Here is a 20,840-nt window from a genome sequence, read left to right as displayed (position 1 = left end):
CTCAATAAAAATATTAAAAAAGGTCAGCCAACCATACCCAATAAAGGAAGGTCAGGATTGCATAAGATTACAGGGAAAGACCTATAAAGTTACCAGAAGTAGCAGTAATTTTGAAGATTGAAAGATTAATATAATATGACAAAGGATAACCAAGAAACTAATCAGGAAATGCAGAATGGAACATTAATACAATCTAACAACAAACACAAGGATTGACTGTAAAAGTTTCTATAGGTACAGTAAACAAGGTTTGGCTAACATGAATATATTTCCATTAAAGGCAGAGTCAGGAGAATTTAAAATGGGGAATAGAGAAACAGCAGAGAAGCTAAATATTGTTTCACCAGGAACTTGCCAGAAATCTTTCAGAAATAGAGATCCAAGTGGCTGGGTAGAATGAGGAATTGAAGGAAATTAGTATTAGTAAGAAGATTGTAATTAACAGGGCTGAAAGTTGATAAATCTCAAGGATCTGATGTTCTACATTCCAGAGTGGTTAAGAGTTGACTATAGGGAAAGTCTGTTGAAGAGAGAGAAAAAAAAACAAGAAGCTACAAACCTGCTAGCCTTACATTAGTAGTAGGAAAAAAACGCTTAAATGCATTGTAAAGAATGGGACAAATTGGTTGATCGGATTAAGCATATTCAGCATGGATTTGCACAAGGCAAATCATGTTTGTAAAAATTGTTAGGAGTTTGTTGAAGATGTTACCAACAGAATTGATGGGGGACAATTGATGGACATAGTTGATATTTTCTGATCACTCAGAGGGAGGGACACGACTAGGAAGGACCCTTGATGGACTTTGATTTTCAGAAGGCTTTGATAAAGGCCCCACAGGAGGCAGGTTAGAAAGATCGAATCACGAGGTAGGAGGTGAGGAGCTGGCATAAGTTAATGATTGCTGAACAGATGGAAAATAAATAGGAATAAATAGGTCATTCTTACTTTACTATCAATGATTTGAAAAAATATAATATATATATTTCCAAATTTGTGGAAAATACAATAAGCAGGAATGTGTTACGAGGAAGATGTAAAACCACTTTAGGAAGATTTGGACTGGCTCAGTGAATAGGCAAGGACATGGTAGATGTAATATAATGGGAAGAAAGACTGGGCAAATTGGGTCTGTATTCTCTAGAGTTTTGAAGAATGACAAATGAGCTCATTTGATCCTGCAGAATACTTACAGGATGGACACTGGGAGATTTTTCCCCTGATGGCCAGTCTAGAACTAGGGGGGCAACCTTAAAAAAAAAAGTTGGATGCCACTGAAGTTAATCCTTCCAAGTGAAGCAGTGTTAAGATTCTTTCAGTCTAGTCTACTGTATTTATTGTTCACAATGTGGTCTGCTGTATATTGTCAAGACCAAACACAGACTGGCTGACTGCTTTGTGGAACACCTCTAGACAGACCACGTGCATGACCCTGATCTTGCTGTCATTTGCTATTTCAGTACAGCATCCTTACACACACCTGTTCTAGGCCATGAGCAGTGTTCTAGTGAAATGCATTACAAGCTTATTGAGTTGAAGAATATGAGAAAATGAATTTTGTCCTCAATTTTATTTCCCTGCCTCTACCCCCACCCCTAAAGAATCTTGGCTCTGATTTTGCTTAGATCTGACCTATGCTCTGCCATTAACACCTACTCTGGCCCTCTATTATCCACCATCATTACCACACACGTTGCCTTTTGCTCTGTGAAACCTATGATCTCTAATTCCACCCTTCCTCTGACATTCCTTTCTGTTCCACTTGCTCCTTCCTGGGGTTTTCTGCTGTATACAGCCTATCAGCTTTGCATCTCTCTTCAGTTTCTCCCCCACATTTGTGGCCAGATCCGCTGAATTTCTTCAGTACTTTAGACGCTGGAAATCTGAAACTCAAGCCCTCTGCAAATATTGGGGATAGGGTGTATCCCATTCCGAAATCTGGCATTTCATGAACAAGAGGCAGTGTTACGATAATGCCCTTAAACCTACTCTGAAGGTCACGTAACTAATACTTACACAGAATTTCGATTTTAGTGCAAATGTGATGTGGAAAGATAGATTCCACTTGCAGCATCAGTGCAATTGTGTTTTTTTTAAGTTAACGGTTCAAACACTCGTACAGAAGCCACCTCGTAGCTTCTCATCATCAATTCTAGGTCTCACTCGGCAGAATTTCACGCTGACACGCTCTGTGTAAAAAGGAAGAACCCCCCACAAGAATACCTGAAAGCCCTAGGCTGGCTGACTTCCAAGGTGAAGACGAGTTCGTGGGTGGAAATGAATTAAAAATAAAGCAGCGGGTTGAAGAGGACGAGGAAGTGACACTCCAACTGTGCCCCCCCCCCCACCTCAGTCCAGTTTGCAGCCTCATCCTCTCATTGCTTCCTCGGCTCTGAATGGTCCAGGACCTAACCCTGAGAACCTCAAGTGCAAAAATGTACAATCAGTTCTCCCTCCCGAACCAAATCCTTGAAAAGAGGATCCCTAATGGACGTGAAGACAGAAATTGAATTTATAAGGTTTCTTATTGATCTTCAGCTGTTTAGTGACAGTGACATTGGGCAAAGCCAATGGATAAAATTAGCCCCGCGAAAATATTAAGCATTAATTAAATGTCAGACTGAGGGACCTCTCTCAGTTTGGTGAAGATAGTGCAAGCTCAGTTTCTCAAAGAGTTAATCATCCTTTGTGTGTCATCACGGCGACGCAGTGAGCACGTCAGGGTAGGGAGCTGGAGAAGCCAGCCCTGTGTAATGTGAATTTTCTCTCTCTCTCTCTCCCTTTCCCTTTGCTCCGAGCTGTCACCGTCGGGAGGGCGGGCATGGAAAGTAGATTCCGGGCCCCACAGAACCGCAACCTACCGGCCGCTGTCACTCAGTGCTTCTCGGTGGTGGCACTGTGTACGGCTGTGGCCGACCCCAACTGGTTCCAGGTCGCCCTGAACGGCACCTCTCCGCAAATCTACGGAGTGGCTTATGTGGTCCACCTGCAGGGAAACCTCACAGCAGGTATTTAATTCACTGAGCACGAATCAAAGTGTCAGGAGGGGGAAGAGAATGCAAGGTGGGGTGGGGGGGGGGGGGGAGAGGTGATGGTATCTGGGGAGTCGGTGTCAGTTTCAAAAATATACTTTATCCGTAACATTTTCTATAAGTACACAGCAAAAAGGTTCTAAAACAGCCCTTTGCAAAGAAAACAAACATCACATGGGAATTTGATATTCTTCAGAGGTTCGCTATATTTGCAAAACGAAGGCAGTTTCTACTCAGACAGAAAGCTATTTACTTTTAGTTTGAAGTAGTAAGGGTTTCTGACAACTGAAAAGATTCTGGTTATACTTTGCAAAGGACATGCATTTCCGGAGAACTTGCAATGCTCCCATGGGCTTTGTAAACATGACCGCCAGTTCTCCCACTCCCTTCCTCGTTAACATTGGGAAGCGAAAGTAACTTGTACCAGGAAAATAGGACACCGAAAATAGGTCATCAATGATCAAAGTTCAATTATTCAAATCAAAAATTAAGAAGTTGAATAAATTGAGAGGTTACATTTTTGGAGTACCTCTCAACACTTCAGGTTACCCAGAAGTTCAAAGTTCATGAAGTAGGTTTGACCAGAAAGACAACCAGCAAGTTCTCACATAGCACAATCCTACCAACAGTAGTATAAATACCAGGCAATATACCGTTTTAATGAGGTTGCTGAGAGATCCGTAAAGACCAGGACTCTGAAAGAATCAGGTTGCTCTTTTTCAAGTTAACAATATGGAAACCGAAAGGTTAGATTTCGGTTAATGTTCCATCCAAAAGATAGCACCCCATTCAAGATAACCACCAAAGCTCAGCACCTGGAGTAAGGCCTGAATTGTGGCTTTGAGTTAATAACAAAATTTCTGTGTTCTCATCCCACTTTTTATTTAATTCATTATTTTGACCCTGAAGTGATCTTGCTGCACAGAAACATATAGAAGATTGGAGCTGGAGCAGGAACAGGTCACGTGACCCCTCAGGCTTGCTCTGCCATTCTATTTGATAATGACTGATCATCGAACTCAATACCCTTAATCCCCTGCTCCCCCATATTGTTGATCCGTTCACCACGAGAGCTATATTTACCTCCTTGAAAACACAATATTTTGGCCTCGACCACTTTCTGTGACAGTGAATTCCATAAATTCACCAACCTCTGTTGAATAAATTTCTCCTCATTCCAGTCCTAAAAGCACTTAAGTTAGGATCCCTGATTCTGGACTCCACCATCATTGGGAACATCCATCCTACATCTAACCTGGCTAGCACTGTTAGAATTTTACAGTTAGCTATGAGATTACTCTCTCATTCTTCTAAACTCCAGTGACTCTAATCCAATTGGATTCAATCTCTCCTCATAAGTCAGTCCTGTTATCTCAGGAATCAATTTAGTAAAGCATCGCTGTATCCCCTCTATAGTAAGAACATCCTTGGATAAGGAGGCCAAAACTGCATGCAGTGTTCCAGGTGTGGCCTCACCGATGCCCTGTGTAATTGCAGCAAGACATCCTTGGGGATGATCTCAAATCCTCATGAAGGCCAACATGCAGTTTACCTTCTTTAGCCCCTGCTACACCTGTGTGCTAACTTTCAATGTCTGGTGGAAGAAAGCACCCAGGTCTTTTTGAACAATCTCTTCACTCAAATTACAGTCATTCAGGCATCTGCCTTCCAAGTTTTACTATCAAACTGAATAGCCCCACACCTATTCATATTGTACTGACATGTATTTGCACACATACTCAAATCACGCTGCAACATCTGTGCATCCTCTTCACAGTTCATCCTTACAATCAGCTTTGTGTCATCTGGAAATTTTGAGATATTGTACTTCGTTCCTTCATCTAAATCTGACCCTAACCTTATTCACAGATGTTGTGAATGTCTGGGGGGTCCTATTGCCAATACTGATCCCTGCTGTACCCTACTGGTCATTGCCTGCTGTTTAGAAAATGACTTCATATCTCCATTGCATTGATTGCTGAAACTGAAATATTTTTCACTTCCAGAGTATTTCTGCTTTTGGTTCTACTTGATAGACCTTTAAATTTGGAAAGGTTTAGAATGAGACTATTTCCTCTGAGGAGATGATAGCGAGAGGTCATCAGTCTAACATTGTACCACAAAATGTGTAATCAGGATTCCGAAAGAAACTACTTCACCCAAAGATTGGAGAGAATGTGGAACTGGTATCACGTTGAGTGATTGAAACCAATAGAAATGTATTGTTATGATGGAGGAGAAGCTAGACCAGCATGTGATGGAGAATGGAATAAATGGATAATGTGGTAGATTCAGATGAGAAAAGATTAGAGAATATTGTTACACCTGTCAAAAGATGAGAAAAGATCATTGTCACATAAACAGCAGAAGAGACTAATTGGGCTTAAAGTTTCCGTGCTGTGTATGTGAGTTCTCACCTTCTGCTCCCTTGAGCCTAATCTGTGCTTGCAACTTCTTGTTTGCCTTTAATATCTTCTGTTAAATCAAAACTCGACAACCTTCATTCTTCCTAGTTCAAAGATCCTGCTTGTTAACATTCCTCTGATTTCAGAAACCTTCCTCATTTTTTATCAATTGCTCCATGATTCCACACGAGTTTATTTTAGTGCATTTTCTTCCCCAGACTAATGCTGTCACTCCTCTGAGTTTCATTCACTACCACGTTCCTTCTGGGTTTGTAATGTTTTTGAAATGTCTTCACAGGAAATGGGTGTCACTGGCTGTGCCAGCATTTATTGTCCATCCCTAAATGTCCTCAAGATAATGCTGGTGAGCTGCCTCCCTGATCTGGAGCAGTCCTTGGGATCTAGGAACACCGACAGTAATGTTAGAAAAGGAATTCCAGGATTTTGACTTAGTGTTACTGAAGGAATAGTGATATATTTCTAAGTTAGGATGAGGGATGATTTGGAGGAATCGGCAGGTGTTGGTGTTCCCAGGATCTCCTACCCTTCTTCTAGGTGGTAAAGATTGCAGAGATGGAACATGCTGTCAAGAGACTATTGTGAGTTCACATGAGTCACAGAATTATTATGGTGCAGGAGGAGTCTTTCAATTCGCCATGCATACACCAGCTTATCTTATCTAGTCTGGCTCTTACTTAGTGTCAATCTCTAGATTTTTCCCCAGATCCCTATACAACATTTGTACGAACACGTTTGTTGTGTTGGTGGTGGGATGTCAATTGAACAGGCTCCTTCTTCGACCATAAGATGTCGGAGCAGAAATAGGCCATTCGTTCAGTCCATGGATCTGCTCCAGTATTCACGGAGGTCATGGCTGACCTGATAATCCTCAACTCCATTTTCCTGTTTTATTCCTATAATCCTTGATTCCCTTATTAATTAGAAACCTGCCTCTCAACCTAATAGTTAATGACCCATCCTTGAGAGTTCTCTATGATCAAGAATTCCACAGATTCACACCTCTTCGAAAGAAAGATATCCTCCTTATTTCTGTTTTAAATGGTTGACCAATTACTCTGTCCTCTGATCCGCTCCTCTCCCACAATGGGAAGGAAACAAGTTCTTGACAGGAACCCTTTCAGACCTCCAAAGAATCTTATGTTTTGATAAAGTTTCCTCTCATTCCTCTGTCATGAGTAACATCAACAGAACAGCTGAATATGTAATTTCTTCAGGCTGGGAAAGGACCCTCCCTTTCTAACATTGAAAACAATTAGATTGTGCACTATTCTGCATGAAGCATTTGCACATTTAGCTCTTTGCAATTTCAGATCATTCTCAACAGCCCTAGGGGCACATTTGGGAGATATTGATCCGAGCTGAAAATGTGTTGCTGGAAAAGCGCAGCAGGTCAGGCAGCATCCAAGGAACAGGAGATTCGATGTTTCAGGCATAAGCCTTTCTTCAGGAATGAGGAAAGTGTGTCCAGCAGGCTAAGATAAAAGGTAGGGAGGAGGGACTTGGGGGAGGGGCGATGGAGATGCGATAGGTGGAAGGAGGTCAAGGTGAGGGTGATAGGCCGGAGTGCAGTGGGGGCGGAGAGGTCAGGAAGAAGATTGCAGGTTAGGAAGACGGTGCTGAGTTAGAGGGATTTGACTGAGACAAGGTGGGGGGAGGGGAAATGAGGAATCTGGAGAAATCTGAGTTCATCCCTTGTGGTTGGAGGGTTCCTAGTCGGAAGATGAGGCACTCTTCCTCCAACCGTCGTTGCCTAGGAACCCTCCAACCACAAGGGATGTTTGGCAAAAACATAAAGCTGCCCTAACCAAAAGAGAAAATGCTGGAAAATCTCAGCAGGTCTGGCAGCACCTGTAAGGAGAGAAAAGAGCTGACGTTTCGTGTCTAACTGACCCTTTGTCAAAGCTGCCCTAAATTGGGTAATTTAATTGGGATTATCACAAAGCTGGTGCAGAGAAAGTAAATTTTTACACCATTTGAAATACAGTTTGCTGCTTGGTGGTTGGTAGCTGAGTTAGAGAGAACTTTACTTTGCCTTGGCTGTATTAAGACCCTAAGACCATAAGACATAGGAGTGGAAGTAAGGCCATTCGGCCCATCGAGTCCACTCCACCATTCAATCATGGCTGATGGGCATTTCAACTCCATTTACCAGCGTTCTCCCCGTAGCCCTTAATTCCTCAAGACAACAAGAATCTATCAATCTCGGCCTTGAAGACATTTAGCGTCCCGGCCTCCACTGCACTCCGTGGCAATGAGTTCCACAGGCCCACCACCCTCTGGCTGAAGAAATGTCTCCGCATTTCTGTTCTGCATTGACCCCCTCTAATTCTAAGTCTGTGTCCACGGCTCCTAGTCTCCTCGCCTAATGGAAACAATTTCCTAGCGTCCACCCTTTCCAAGCCATGTATTATCTTGTACGTCTCTATTAAGTCTCCCCTTAATCTTCTAAACTCCAATGAATACAATCCCAGGATTCTCAGCCGTTCTTCATATGTTAGACCTGCCATTCCAGGGATCATCCGTGTGAATCTCCGCTGGACACGTTCCAGTGCCAGTATGTCCTTTCTGAGGTGTGGGGACCAAAACTGGACACAGTATTCCAAATGGGGCCTAACCAGAGCTTTATAAAGTCTCAGTAGCACATCTCTGCTTTTATACTCCAACCCTCTTGAGATAAGAGACAACATTGCATTCGCTTTCTTAATCACGGACTCAACCTGCATGTTTACCTTTAGAGAATCCTCGACTAGCACTCCCAGATCCCTTTGTACTTTGGCTTTACTAATTTTCTCACCATTTAGAAAGTAGTCTATGCTTTTATTCTTTTTGCCAAAGTGCAAGACCTCGCACTTGCTCGCGTTAAATTCCATCAGCCATTTCCTGGACCACTCTCCCAACCTGTCTAGATCCTTCTGTAGCCTCCCCACTTCCTCAGTACTACCTGCCTGTCCACCTAACTTCGTATCATCGGCAAACTTCGCTAGAATGCCCCCAGTCCCCTCATCCATATTATGGAGGGTGGGGGAAGGTAGCAAAGAGTACAGTAGGTGAATGGGGGTGGGGATGGAGGTGATAGGTTAGAGGAGAGGATGGAGTGGATAGGTGGGAAGGGAGATTGGCAGATAGGACAGGTCATGACGACAGTACTGAGCTGAGCTGGAAGGTTGGAACTGGGGTACGGTGGGGGGAGGGGAAATGAGGAAACTGGTGAAGTCCACATTGATGCCCTGGGGTTAAAGTGTTCTGAGGCGGAAGATGAAGCTTTCTTCCTTCAGGCGTCGGGGTGGTGAGGGAGTGGCAGTGGAGGAGCCCAGGACCTGCATGTCCTCAGAAGAGTGGGAGGGGGAGTTGAAATGTTGGGCCACAGGGCGGTGGGGTTGATTGGTGCGGGTGTCCCGGAGATGTTCCTTGAAGCGCTTGGCTAGGAGGCATCCAGTCTCCCCAATGTAAAGGAGACCGCATCGGGAGCAACAGATATAATAACTGACATTGGTGGATGTGTAGGTGAAACTTTGATGGATGTGGACTGCTCCTTTAGGGCCTTGGATGGAGGTGAGGGAGGAGGTGTGGGTGCAGGGTTTGCAATTCCTGCGATGGAAAGGGAAGGTGCCAGGAGGGAAGGGTGGGTTGTGGGGGGGGGTGCGTGGACCTGACTAGGAAGTCACGGAGGGAACGGTCTTTGCGGAAGGCAGAAAGGGGTGGGGAGGGAAATATATCTCCACTTTCCGCAAAGACCATTCCCTCTGTGACTACCTGGTCAGGTCCACGCTCCCCCAACAACCCACCTTCCCTTCCTGGCAGCCTCTGACACTCCAGGGAAAACAGCCCTAGCTTATTCAACCTCTCCCTATAGCTCAAATCCTCCATTTCCAAATAATCCAAGTTTGTCCAACCTCACCTTACAATACACGCCAATCCAGGAAATATCCTGATAAACCTGTTTTGGAACCTCTCCAAAGTCTCCACATCCTTTCTGTAGTGTGGCAACCAGAACTTGACACAGAACTCAAATGTGGCCTAACTAAAGTTTTATACAGCTGCAATATGACTTTTCAACTCTTATACTCCAAATAAAGAAAAAGACCTTGTAGTGAATGAAACCATTGAGGAGCAGGTGTGCATGCTGGAATGGATAGAGATTGAAAAAGCTGATGTGAAAATCTTGACAAACATTAAGATTGACAAGTTGCCAGGGCCAGACCAGATTTGTCCTCGGTTGCTTTGGGAAGCGAGAAATGTGATTGCTTCGCCGCTTGTGAAGATCTTTGCATCCTCGCTCTCCATCGGAGTTGTACCTGAGGACTGGAGGGAGGCAAATGTAATTCCTCTCTTCAAGAAAGGAAATAGGGAAATCCCCGGCAATTGCAGACCAGTCAGTCTCACGTCTGTCATCTGCAAGTTGTTAGAAAGGATTCTGAGGATGTTAGAAAGGATTTATGACCATCTGGAAGAGCATGGCTTGATTAAATGCAGTCACCACATTTGTGAGGGGAGGGTCATGCCTCACAAATCTTATTGAGTTCTTTGAGGATGTTACTAGACAAGTTGATAAGGGATGTGGTGTATGTGGACTTCAGCAAGGCATTTGACAAGGTTCCCCATGGTAGGCTCGTTCAGAAGGTCAGGAAGAATGGGATGCAGGGAAATTTAGCTCTCTGGATACAGAATTGGCTGGTCAACAGAAGACAGCGAGTGGTAGTGGAAGGAAAGTATTCTGTCTGGAAGACAGTGGTGAGTAGTGTTCCACAAGGCTCTGTTCTTGGGCCTCTACTCTTTATAATTTTTGTTAATGATTTGGATGAGGAGATTGAAGGATGAATTAGCAAGTTTGCAGACGACACAAAGGTTGGAGGTGTCATTGACAGTATAGAGGACTGTTGTAGGCTGCAGCTTGACATTCCTATTCCTTGGATGCTGCCTAACTTGCTGTGCTTTAACCAGCAACACATTTTCAACTGCAGCGTGACATTGACAGGATGCAGAGATGGGCTGAGATGTGGCAGATGGAGTTCAACCTGGATAAATGCGAAGTGATGCATTTTTGAAGGTTGAACTTGAAAGTTGAGCACAGGATTAAAGACAGGATTCTTGGCAGTGTGGAGGAACAGCGGGATCTTGGTGTGCAGGTATGTAGATCCCTTAAAATTGCCACCCAAGTGGACAGGGTTGTTAAGAAAACATATAGTGTTTTGGCTTTCATTAACAGGGGGATTGAGTTTAAGAGCCGTGAGATCTTGTTGCAGCTCTATAGATCTTTGGTTAGACTGCACTTGGAATACTGTGTCCAGTTCTGGTCACCCTATTATAGGAAAGATATGGATGCTTTGGAGAGGGTTCAGAGGAGGTTTACCAGGATGCTGCTTGGATGGAGGGCTTATCTTATGAAGAGGGGTTGACTGAGCTCAGATTTTTTTCATTGGATAAAAGAAGGAAGAGAGGGGACCTAATTGAGGTTTACAAGTTAATGAGAGGCATAGATAGAGTTGATAGCCAGAGACTATTTCCCAGGGCAGAAACGGCTAACACAAGGGGTCATAGTTTTGAGCTGTTTGGCGGAAAGTATCGAGGGGATGTCAGAAGCAGGTTCTTTACACAGAGAGTTGTGAGAGCATGGAATGTGTTGCCAGCAGCAGATATGGAAGCAACGTCATTGGGGATATTTAAGAGACTACTGGACATGCATATGGTCACAGAAATTTGAGGGTTCATACATTAGATTTACCTTACATGAGGATCGATGGCCGGCACAACATTGTGGGCTGAAGAGCCTGTTCTGTGCTATACTGTTCTATGTTTGATGTACTGACCAAAAAAGACAAACATGCCTCCCAACTTCTTTACCACCTTATTCCCTTGTGTTGCCGTTCTCAGGAAGCTGGATTTGCACTCCAAGATCCCTCTGCATATCAATGGATATAAGGTTCGGGCCGTTTACTATATACTTTCCTCTTGTATTTGACTTCCCAAAATGCACCATCTCACACTTGGCTGGTTTAAACTCCAACTGCCATTTATCTGCCTAACTTATCAACTGAATCTATATCTGTATTCTTTGACAATCTTCCTCACTATCCACAACTTCACCAATTTTTGTGTCGCCTACAAACCTACTCATCAGACCATTAGATTAGATTACTTAAAGTGTGAAAACAGGCCCTTCGGCCCAACAAGTCCACACAGAAGTGCAACCCATACATATCCCTACACCTAACACTACGGGCAATTTGGCATGGCCAATTCACATGGCCCGCACATCTTTAGACTGTGGGAGGAAACTGGAGCACCGGGAGGAAACCCACGCAGACACGGGGAGAACGTGCAAACTCCACACAGTCAGTTGCCTGAGGCGGGAATTGAACCCAGGTCTCTGGCGCTGTGAGGCCTGGGCCACTGTGCCACCCACCAATTACACTTTCATTCAAATCATTTGTGTGTTCGAGGTCCCAGCACTGATCTTTGCAGAACACTACTGGTCATAGACCTCCAGCCAGAATCATGCCTTCCACAACTACACTCTGCCTTCTCAGACTGAAACAATTTTGTATCCAACTTACAAATTCTGTATGGATCCCACTTTACTAAATCTTCTAAAACTACTTTTAAGGTGAGAGGAGAAAGATTTAAAAGGGATCTGAGGGATAACGTTTTCACACAGTGGGTGTTACTTGTATGGAATGAGCTGCCAGAGGATGTGGTGGAGGCTGGTACAATTGCAACTTTAAAGAGGCATTTGGATGGGTATATGAATAGGAAGGGTTTGGAGGGATATGGGCCGGGTGCTGGCAGGTGGGACTAGATTGGGTTGGGATATCTGGTTGGCATTGATGAGTTGGACAAAGAGTCTGTTTCCGTGCTGTACATCTCTATGACTCTATGCCTTATGGTCTGCTATCAGAATATCCAAATGGTCCGGCTTATAAATATAATAAGAGACAAAGTAGAAACACAAATGCAAAGTATAAAACTTGCTTCAAACCATGTTATTTGCCCTATATTATCCAACAACACTAATACTAGTATTAATTCTAATATAATGTGCTGGTTTGGAGTCAGCCCGTTCTTATCCTGGAAACAGAAGGTTGTGGGATATCGGGTCGGCATGGACGGGTTGGACTGAAGAGTTTGTTTCCATGCTGTACATCTCTATGACTCTAAGAAGTGGTAGATGTGGGTACAGTTACAACATTTAAAAGACATTTGGATAATGAGATGAGTAGGAAAGGTTTAGAGGGATATGGGTCAAACCCAGGAAATGAGACTAGTTTAGGAAACTTGGTCACCATGGAAGAGTTGGACTGAAAGATCTGTGTCCATGCTGTGTGACTCTCTAAAGGAGCATGTTCTACATCGCTTGCATTTAGGTAGAAATGTTCCATTGGAAAGGGAGGGCAGGGAAAGTTGTTTGTTGTTGGCATCACCTTGGAGCTGGTGGAAATTTGAGGGGAGGGAGGATATTTTGTTGATTTCAAAGATTGATGGAGTGGAAGCTAAAGACAACAGGAACCACATCATCGTTCGAGGAGGTAGGGAAAGAAGTGAGACTTCAAGTGCATGGATCAGGCATGATGTGATTGAATTTGACCAAGGGTGCCATCAAGAACTCTAGTAAAACTGGAATCAATAGGTCAAGTATTGTGCTGGAAAAGCACAGCAGATCAGGCAGCATCTGAGGAGCAGGAAAATCGACGTTTTGGGCAAAAGCCATTCATCATAAATGAGGCATCATTCCTGATGAAGGGATTTTGCCCGAAAAGTTGATTCTCCTGTTCCTCGGATGCTGCCTGACCTGCTATGCTTTTCCAGCATAACACTCTTGACTCTCTCTCCAGCACCTGCAGTACTCACATTCTCCTGGAATCAACAGGTATCATGGGGCAAACTCTCTGCTGGTTGGAGTCATACTGGACACATAGGAAAATGGTTGTGGTTGTCAGAGGTCAGTCATCTCAGCTTCAGGAGGTCTCTGCAGGAGTTCCTCAGGGTGGTGTCCTAGACCCCAACCATCCTTACCAGCTTCATCATTGATCTTCCCTCCACCATAAGGTCATAAGGGGGATGTTAGTGAAGGTCATTGCATTTGATCAGAGAGTTTTCAGGATGCCTGTGTAGTATTTCCTGTGCTATCCAAATGATCACTCACCGTTGCTGATGCTCAGAGTAGAGGCAGTTGTTTAGGGAGTCTTGTGTTGGGCATACAGACAATGTGGCCCACCCATCACAACTGGTCCTGTGTGACCAGTGCCTCAATACTGAGCGTATTGGCCTGCAACAGAACACTCACATTGGCATGTCGATCCTGCCAGTGTATTTTCAGGATTGTGCAAAGGCAGCACTGGTGATAACTCTCCGGGGATTTGCGTTAGCTTCTGTATATGATCCTTGTTTCTGATGCAAATGGGAGGGTGGGGAATGGCTGCTCTGGGCATTATGAGTTTGGTGCTGGATTTCCATCTGGATGGACAAGGGCAGCAGATTTACAGGAATGCCGCCAACTGAAATTCCCCTGTAAGCCACTCGCCATCCCGGCTTTGAAATAGATCAACATTCATTCACTGTGGCTGGTCAAAATCCCGAACTCCCTCCCTAACAGTATTGTGCATCTACAATAACATTCCTTGCTCTACAAGCTCCCAATCTTGCTGAGTTCCTCCAGCACTATCTGTTTAAATTTCAAATCTCCAGCAACTGCGGTATTTTGCATTTATTGCAACTAAGATCCTATTGATTAGCAGAGCAGAACTGTAAGGCCAAATAGTTTAGTCTTGCTCCTCAGTCACAGCGCTTTTACAGCACAGAAAAAGGCCCTTCAGCCCATTCTGTGCTGGTCATTAAGCATTTAGTCCTATTACCAAGCACTTGGCTGTAGTCTTACATGCTTAGCGTTCCTATATTCCTAACCAATAAAAGCGCTAAAGGAGAGATCTTTGTCACAAAGAGATTTTGTTAAGATGTGGTGAGTTGTGTAGTCAGATTCCATAGGAATTTCTTCAAATTGCATATGTACTGACAGACGACCATTTTGCAAGGTTATCAATTTTTTTGAAAAAACAATTGTTTATAGGATGTGAATGTCTCTGGCTAGACCAATATTTAGTACTCATCTCATTATCCAGAGCACAGTTAGTCAGCCACATTGCTGTGGTTCTGAAGTCATATGTCAGCCAGACCAGGTAAGAATGGCAGGAAGGATAGTCCTGTCTCATGGGCATCTTAACATGGCCAATGTTTTTAAAAGAGGTTCCATTTAGCTTTGAAGTTTTTTTTTCACTGAATTAAGATTTCACTGTCTGGCATGCTGGGATTCAAACCCATGTCCCCCAAAAATACTAAATCAGGGTTCTGGATTACTAATCCAGTGGTATTATCGCTAGATCCAGTGCCTGCCCAGTGTGGTATGGGATTATGCTAGAGAACTGTTTCAAAAGGGGCTGAATAGCCTCCTTCTGTCATGTACAAGTCTATAACAATTTTTTTTAAAATCATCATGAATGTTATAACTGAAAAGTAATAAAACTAATGTATGTTTAGAGAGTTGGAAAAGGAATAGCAGTGTTATAAAATTCTATGTTCTAGATGATCCTATATGGAATCTGCAATTAATTTGTTACCTCTGTGCTAGGAAATTCACAACAAAAATCACTCAATTTTTGATCCTGCTGATGATGATTAAGAGTCAAAGGATGCTGTATTTAATAATTGATCTAACATAAACCATTGCATATTGTGAACCTGATTGTGTGGAACCTTTTGTTTGAGTTGGGTGGAATGGCTTGTTTCCCATTGATAAAGTCTGCAGAATTCTATGTAGCAACCATAACACCTGGTTTCAAGAATACTTTGTACTTTCTTGGAAGGAAAGGCTGGCATTTATAGAATGCTTAATCATGTTTCTGACCGAAATGACTTCAAGCACAATGAATTGGTGCAAATCCCTAAATTGCAGCATTTCTGAGTATGTGAGCAAATTCAGCAGCTCATAGCGAGTTAATCAGATGAAGGAGAAATAAATAGAGGAACATGTTCCTGGACGAGATGAAGTCGGAAGCGAGGAGGCTAAACACCATAGACCTGAGTGGCATTAAATAATCATGAGGTAAGTGATGGTTTTGAGAGAGGGATATTGAACAGACCGTAAAGGAAACAAACACCTCTGTCATTCAACGAGTACCTTGTGATCTATAAAATTTCCTACCATGCCCCAGGGTTAACATCAGTCATTGGGTGACTGCAATCAGCCCAGTCTGCAGAGCTGGTGTGCGAAACTCTAGTAGTAAAGTTTGAGCCCACAATTTCCTGAAAAAATAATTGGTAGGGCTATCAGTCTGAATGTACATTGTAAAGCTGCGTGATTCCTTGAAGTTGCATCTTTACTGTTCAAAACACTCTTACAACCGTTATCTTTTATCTCTGGCATCTGGAAATTTCTTGAACACCTTGGTCATGGTACAGTAACTCTTGCACAGATGACAAAGTGGGAAGATCCCCACATGATTTGACGTGTGGGTTTTAGTTAATACGTTTTATTTCATTCGTTTTTTTCACTTCATTGTTGCATTCTTAAATACCCACTGGATTGTTTTACACCTTGGTATGCCTGGCACCACTTACTGAATTCTTTTTAGAAAATAATAGTTGTTTCAGTCTATTCCTGAGCTAAAAAGTAACTAAAAAATAGAGCTGGCCACAGATGGTTATTTCCAGTAATTGGAGATGAAACTGTACCCCGCTATGGGTGTGGGTAAGATTCGGTTGGGTTTCTCATTCATTCCTCTGAATCGAGTAAATGGGCAGCTAGCACATTGGTTTCAGCCTAAGGGTGAGGAATGACTACGTGCTGGTGCCTTACTGATCTTGCCAGTTGGGTGGATGGGGGTCGGATTAGATCGAATAAAACTGAAAATAAGCAGTTATCTTCTAATACCATGTAGTTTTTAAGACGTTAATTCAGCACTCGTTCCACAATTGGTTGCTTTAAGGCACTAGACCACATGATACTCCTTCATAACTTCCCATGAGCACATGGCAATACGGGGTACAACATCTCACTTTGTTGTGGCAAACAAGGAGCTCACAGACTGGAACCTCATTTGTATGCTCAAGACATGTGCAATTAGGCAATCCACTTAGATTGTGAAGAAAATCTAATATAATAATTACCAAATTATACTGCTGAGAAAATGCCAGACACTGTAGAATGTAGAAACAGTCACAGACTGCAACATGATTTATTCTTTCATGGGGTTTGTGGGTGTTACTGGAAAGTCACCATTTGTGGTCCATCCCTAATTATCCTTGAGCAAGTGGTTGTGAGCTGCCTCATCCACAATGTGTTAGGGAAGGAATTCCTGAATTTTGACCCAGCGACAGTGAAGGGACGGCAATATATTTCCAAGTCAGGATGGTGAGTAGCTTTGAAGAGAATTTGCAGGCGTTGGTGTTCTCACGTATCTGCTGCCCTTGTCCCCTCCTAAAGGTAGAGTGAGTGTGCTTGCATTATATTTGTACCACAGAGGCTTGACAAGTTGCTACAATGCATCTTGAATGTGGTACATACTCCAACCACTGTGCACTGCTGGTGGAGGGAGTGAAGGCTCAGGGTGACGGATAGGCTATACATTAAATGGGCTGCTTTACCCTTGCAACTTGGTTTCAGCCTCAACCTAGACACACTGAATATTTTATTTAGAATCTCTGTTAGTGATTAATTTGTTGGATGCGCCAGTGGTAGACAGCATTTATTTCTCAGTTCAAGTTAAATGGCTTATAATGGAAAATCTTCAAGGAGAAAGTGAGGACTGCAGATGCTGGAGACCAGAGCTGAAAATGTGTTGCTGGAAAAGCGCGGCAGATCAGGCAGCATTCAAGGAGCAGGAGAATTGACATTTCGGGCATGAGCCCGAATTTCCTGAAGAAGGACTCATGCCCGAAATGTCGATTCTCCTGCTCCTTGGATGCTGCCTGACCTGCTGCGCTTTTCCAGCAACACATTTTCAGCTAGTGGAAAATGTCAGTGTACTATAAGAGCAGCTCATGGGAGTGCCTTCACAGGATGTTAGTGAATAAAATGACAGTGTTTTCTTCTCCAGACCAGCAAAGGAGGCCACACAACCAGGCCGTACCACCTTGTACAGAGACAGTGACCCGGGTCACTGTAGTTCCTATGGGCGTGTGTGTGTGTGTGTGTGTGTGTGTAGAGAGTGCAATGGGGTCACCTGTAGTGTGACATGAACCCAAAGTCCTGGTTGAGGCTTTCCACATGGGTATTCAACTTGGCTATTAGCCTTTGCTCAACGAATTTGCATTGTTGCTTGTCCTGAAATCCATTTTGGAGGATGGTCACCCAGAGGTCCGAGGCTTAATGTCCCACTCCCTGACTGGAAGGGAACAGACAGGGCTGTTTCTGTGTCGTATGGTCATGTTCCACAACCACCTGATGAAGAGACAGCACCTCGAAAACGAGTGCTTCCAAATAAACCTGTTGGACTACAACATGGTGTTGTGTAATTTTTAACTTTGCCCACCCCAGTCCAACACAAGCACCACCAAATCATGGCAGACAGGTAGGCAGGGTGAATGCTGGCATGGGCTGTGGTAGGCATTAGGCCGAACACCCCCATGTGAGGAGCTGGCTGGAGAAGGTGGGCACTGTTCAGGTGGAGAACTCCCTGGGTGACCAACCCAGTGAGGTTTATTGTGTTCTTATGTACACTGTCCAATTAAGGGCTGTGCTACCTGTCCATCCTTTAGCCATTTGACAGAACTAATTCCCTGTCTTATGCAGGCACTGTTAGCACTGAGTCTAAGCAAGGCAGAGGTCAGTGCCGTCAATGCTCAGCTTCGCCATCAGTTCTGAGGAGGGCCCCCTGAGAGTGCACCGGGGAGACTTTCATTCGCACAATCCTCCAGCTTTGAGACTTTCACCTCAGGAGTACAATTTGGTGACTCTTCAGTGACCCATCCCTGCTGCTGGGTCAGGAGGAAATGCTCAGAGGACTGCCAGAGGCCAGGCAATGGGTCAGCTCCAGGTAGAGGACTGTCCTATTGTTCTGGGATATTAATAATGTCATCAAACTGCACAGACAGGTTCGGGAACCAATTACATTGATGGTTGGAGGATTGCACCGAATCCTGTTCTGGCTATCTCCACGGAGAGGTTGGAGATCTGTCGGAGATCTGCCACAGTATGCTGGGTGTGTGCATGGACTGGCAAGCCGTCACACAAACTGTAGATTTTCTACTTCAGTGGCATGACAGGAGAGTGATGAGAGTTTCTTAATCTCCTTGAAGGTGCCTTTTCTTCTCAAAGATAGAGAGAGAGAGAGAGAGAGATTTGGTGCTTCCAGCAGACACTGGAGGATGGTCCACAGAATCTTCCTGTCTAGTCACTGAAGGAGTGATCTGGCCCTCTGCCTCCCCGATCGTCTGTGGTGCTGTAGCCAGAAGTCTTCGCTGCAGGCACCACCACCAGGAGACCCAGTCCATGCCACCGACACCACAGCCACCCACCCCACTGACATCACTCTACCTGCAGATGAAGAAGACATAAACATGAACTATACATAGAGAAAACAGCGCTGCTGGTCTGGAGTGGGTGGGTTCCAATGAGCTTGAATGCTACCTATCATGACAGCGCCATCTTGGTTCCAGTTAGAGTGTGGTGGAATACTCCCCACTTGCCTGGATGAGTGCAGCTCCAACTATCATTCAGGACAAAGCAGCCACTTGATTGGCATCACGTTCGTAACCATACAGAATCTCCACCACCGACGCTCAGTAGCAGCAGTGTGTACTATCTACAAGATACACTGCAGAAATTCAAAGATCCACAAACAGCACCTTCCAAACCCATGGCCATTTCCATCTTCTATCTTGAAGGACAAGCGCAGAGGAGACATGGGAACACTATCTCTGCATGTGCCCCTCCAAGCCACTCACCATTCTTCACTGTTGATGAGTTAAATTCCTGGAATTCCTGACATAAGGGAATTGTGGGTGTACCTACAACACACTGCAGCAGTTCAAGACGGCAGCTCAACACCACTTTCTCGAGTAAAAAATGAAGTCTGCAGATGCTGGAGATCACCACTTTCTCGAGGTCAACTAGGGACGGCATTAAATGCTGGCTCAGCCAGCGATGCTCATGTCCCATCAGTGAATGTAAAAAAAGCAGTCAAGTCACCCCTTACCCTTCTAAACTCCAGCAGATGGTTACAAACCTGGCCTGCTCGTAGTTACCTCATAACAAAATCTCCCCATTTCAAGTACTATTTTATCAGTTTCTCTGAAATGCCTTTGACGTGTTTATATTCTTCCTTATATTCCTGGCACCAGCTAGAGTTTCCATAAAGATCCTGCCTTCTCAACCTCGTCTCTGATACATGGTGACTCTTAGGTTAAACCAGTCGCCTTTCTCTAAAGAGAGAGCACCCTGTGGTCCTCTGGAGCTATGGCAACTGTAATTCTTCCTAAAATAAGGTGAATGATAGTGTGCACAGTACTACAGATGTGGGCTTATGAGCGTCCTGTATAAATGAAGCATAACCTCCCTACTTCAGCATTTAATCCACCTCATGGTCAATGACTACCTCCTATTAGTTGGTTACTTGCTGTACCTGCTTGCTAACGTTTTGAAACGTTGTAAACAAAAGATGTTTGCTATTAAGATTCTTAATGTTTTCAATGAATTTTCATTAGCAGCTAAAACCTCAAAGCACTGTGTTTATTTATTCAAACTCTGCAAAAGTAGCAACTCTTTGTTCACTCTGCAGTTGTTTACTGACATCACATGGAGGGTCTCTCAGATTTGGAAAGCATTGTATTGGCAAGTAGTATAACCTGCGCCAACATCTTTATCAGTGTTTAATGCTGATGTGACAATGTCATTGACTCTGTCAGTTCTGTCTGAATAGGGCTGGGCAATAAATGTGGTCGCGCCAGTGCTGCCCACTTCCTGAGATCAAACAAGTTGAACTACCTTTATTGCAACACTTACTTTAGAGTGAAATGCCACCAAAAGTAGATGGCATGTGGAGTGTATTTTATTGAAAAATCAGAAACTGCAGTTCTTAAGAAAGCTAAGAGCTATTTTTGAAATAGTTCATTAGCCAGAAATGTTAAAATTGTGGATTTGATTGTGAATAGGATTGCTTTAAATTGCATGACCTATACACTTGTTGATTGGCCTGATCACTGTTATTAATTGAGTGAACACGTGGAATATGTTACTTGGTTGATTTACCAGAGGGGATTTAAACTCGCTGGGATTCAGGAGCCTCAGGAAAGAAGGGGAAAGTTTGGTTACTTCCCCCAAGAGATTGTGAATCAGTGGAGTTCACCACCTTACTGTGTGGTGGATGCTGGGATATTGAGTAGATTTAAGGA

General features: G+C 43.8%; 1 protein-coding gene across 2 annotated transcripts in view; it reads left to right on the top strand.

Moving 5' to 3' along the window:
- Positions 1–2,716: 2,716 nt before the first annotated feature.
- Positions 2,717–20,840, top strand: part of LOC132817921 (transmembrane protein 127) — a 46,833-nt gene continuing 28,709 nt past the window's right edge. For both annotated transcript variants that reach the window (XM_060828463.1, XM_060828470.1), the window contains exon 1: positions 2,717–3,009. In XM_060828463.1, the coding sequence (XP_060684446.1) occupies positions 2,823–3,009 (187 nt within the window). In that variant the 5' untranslated portion in view covers positions 2,717–2,822. The remainder of the gene's footprint in view (positions 3,010–20,840) is intronic.

Source organism: Hemiscyllium ocellatum, chromosome 1 (assembly GCF_020745735.1).
Source record: "Hemiscyllium ocellatum isolate sHemOce1 chromosome 1, sHemOce1.pat.X.cur, whole genome shotgun sequence".
NCBI lineage: Eukaryota > Metazoa > Chordata > Chondrichthyes > Orectolobiformes > Hemiscylliidae > Hemiscyllium > Hemiscyllium ocellatum.
The sequence above is the reverse complement of the archived record's forward strand: the minus strand, read 5'-3'. Positions and strand labels throughout refer to the sequence as shown.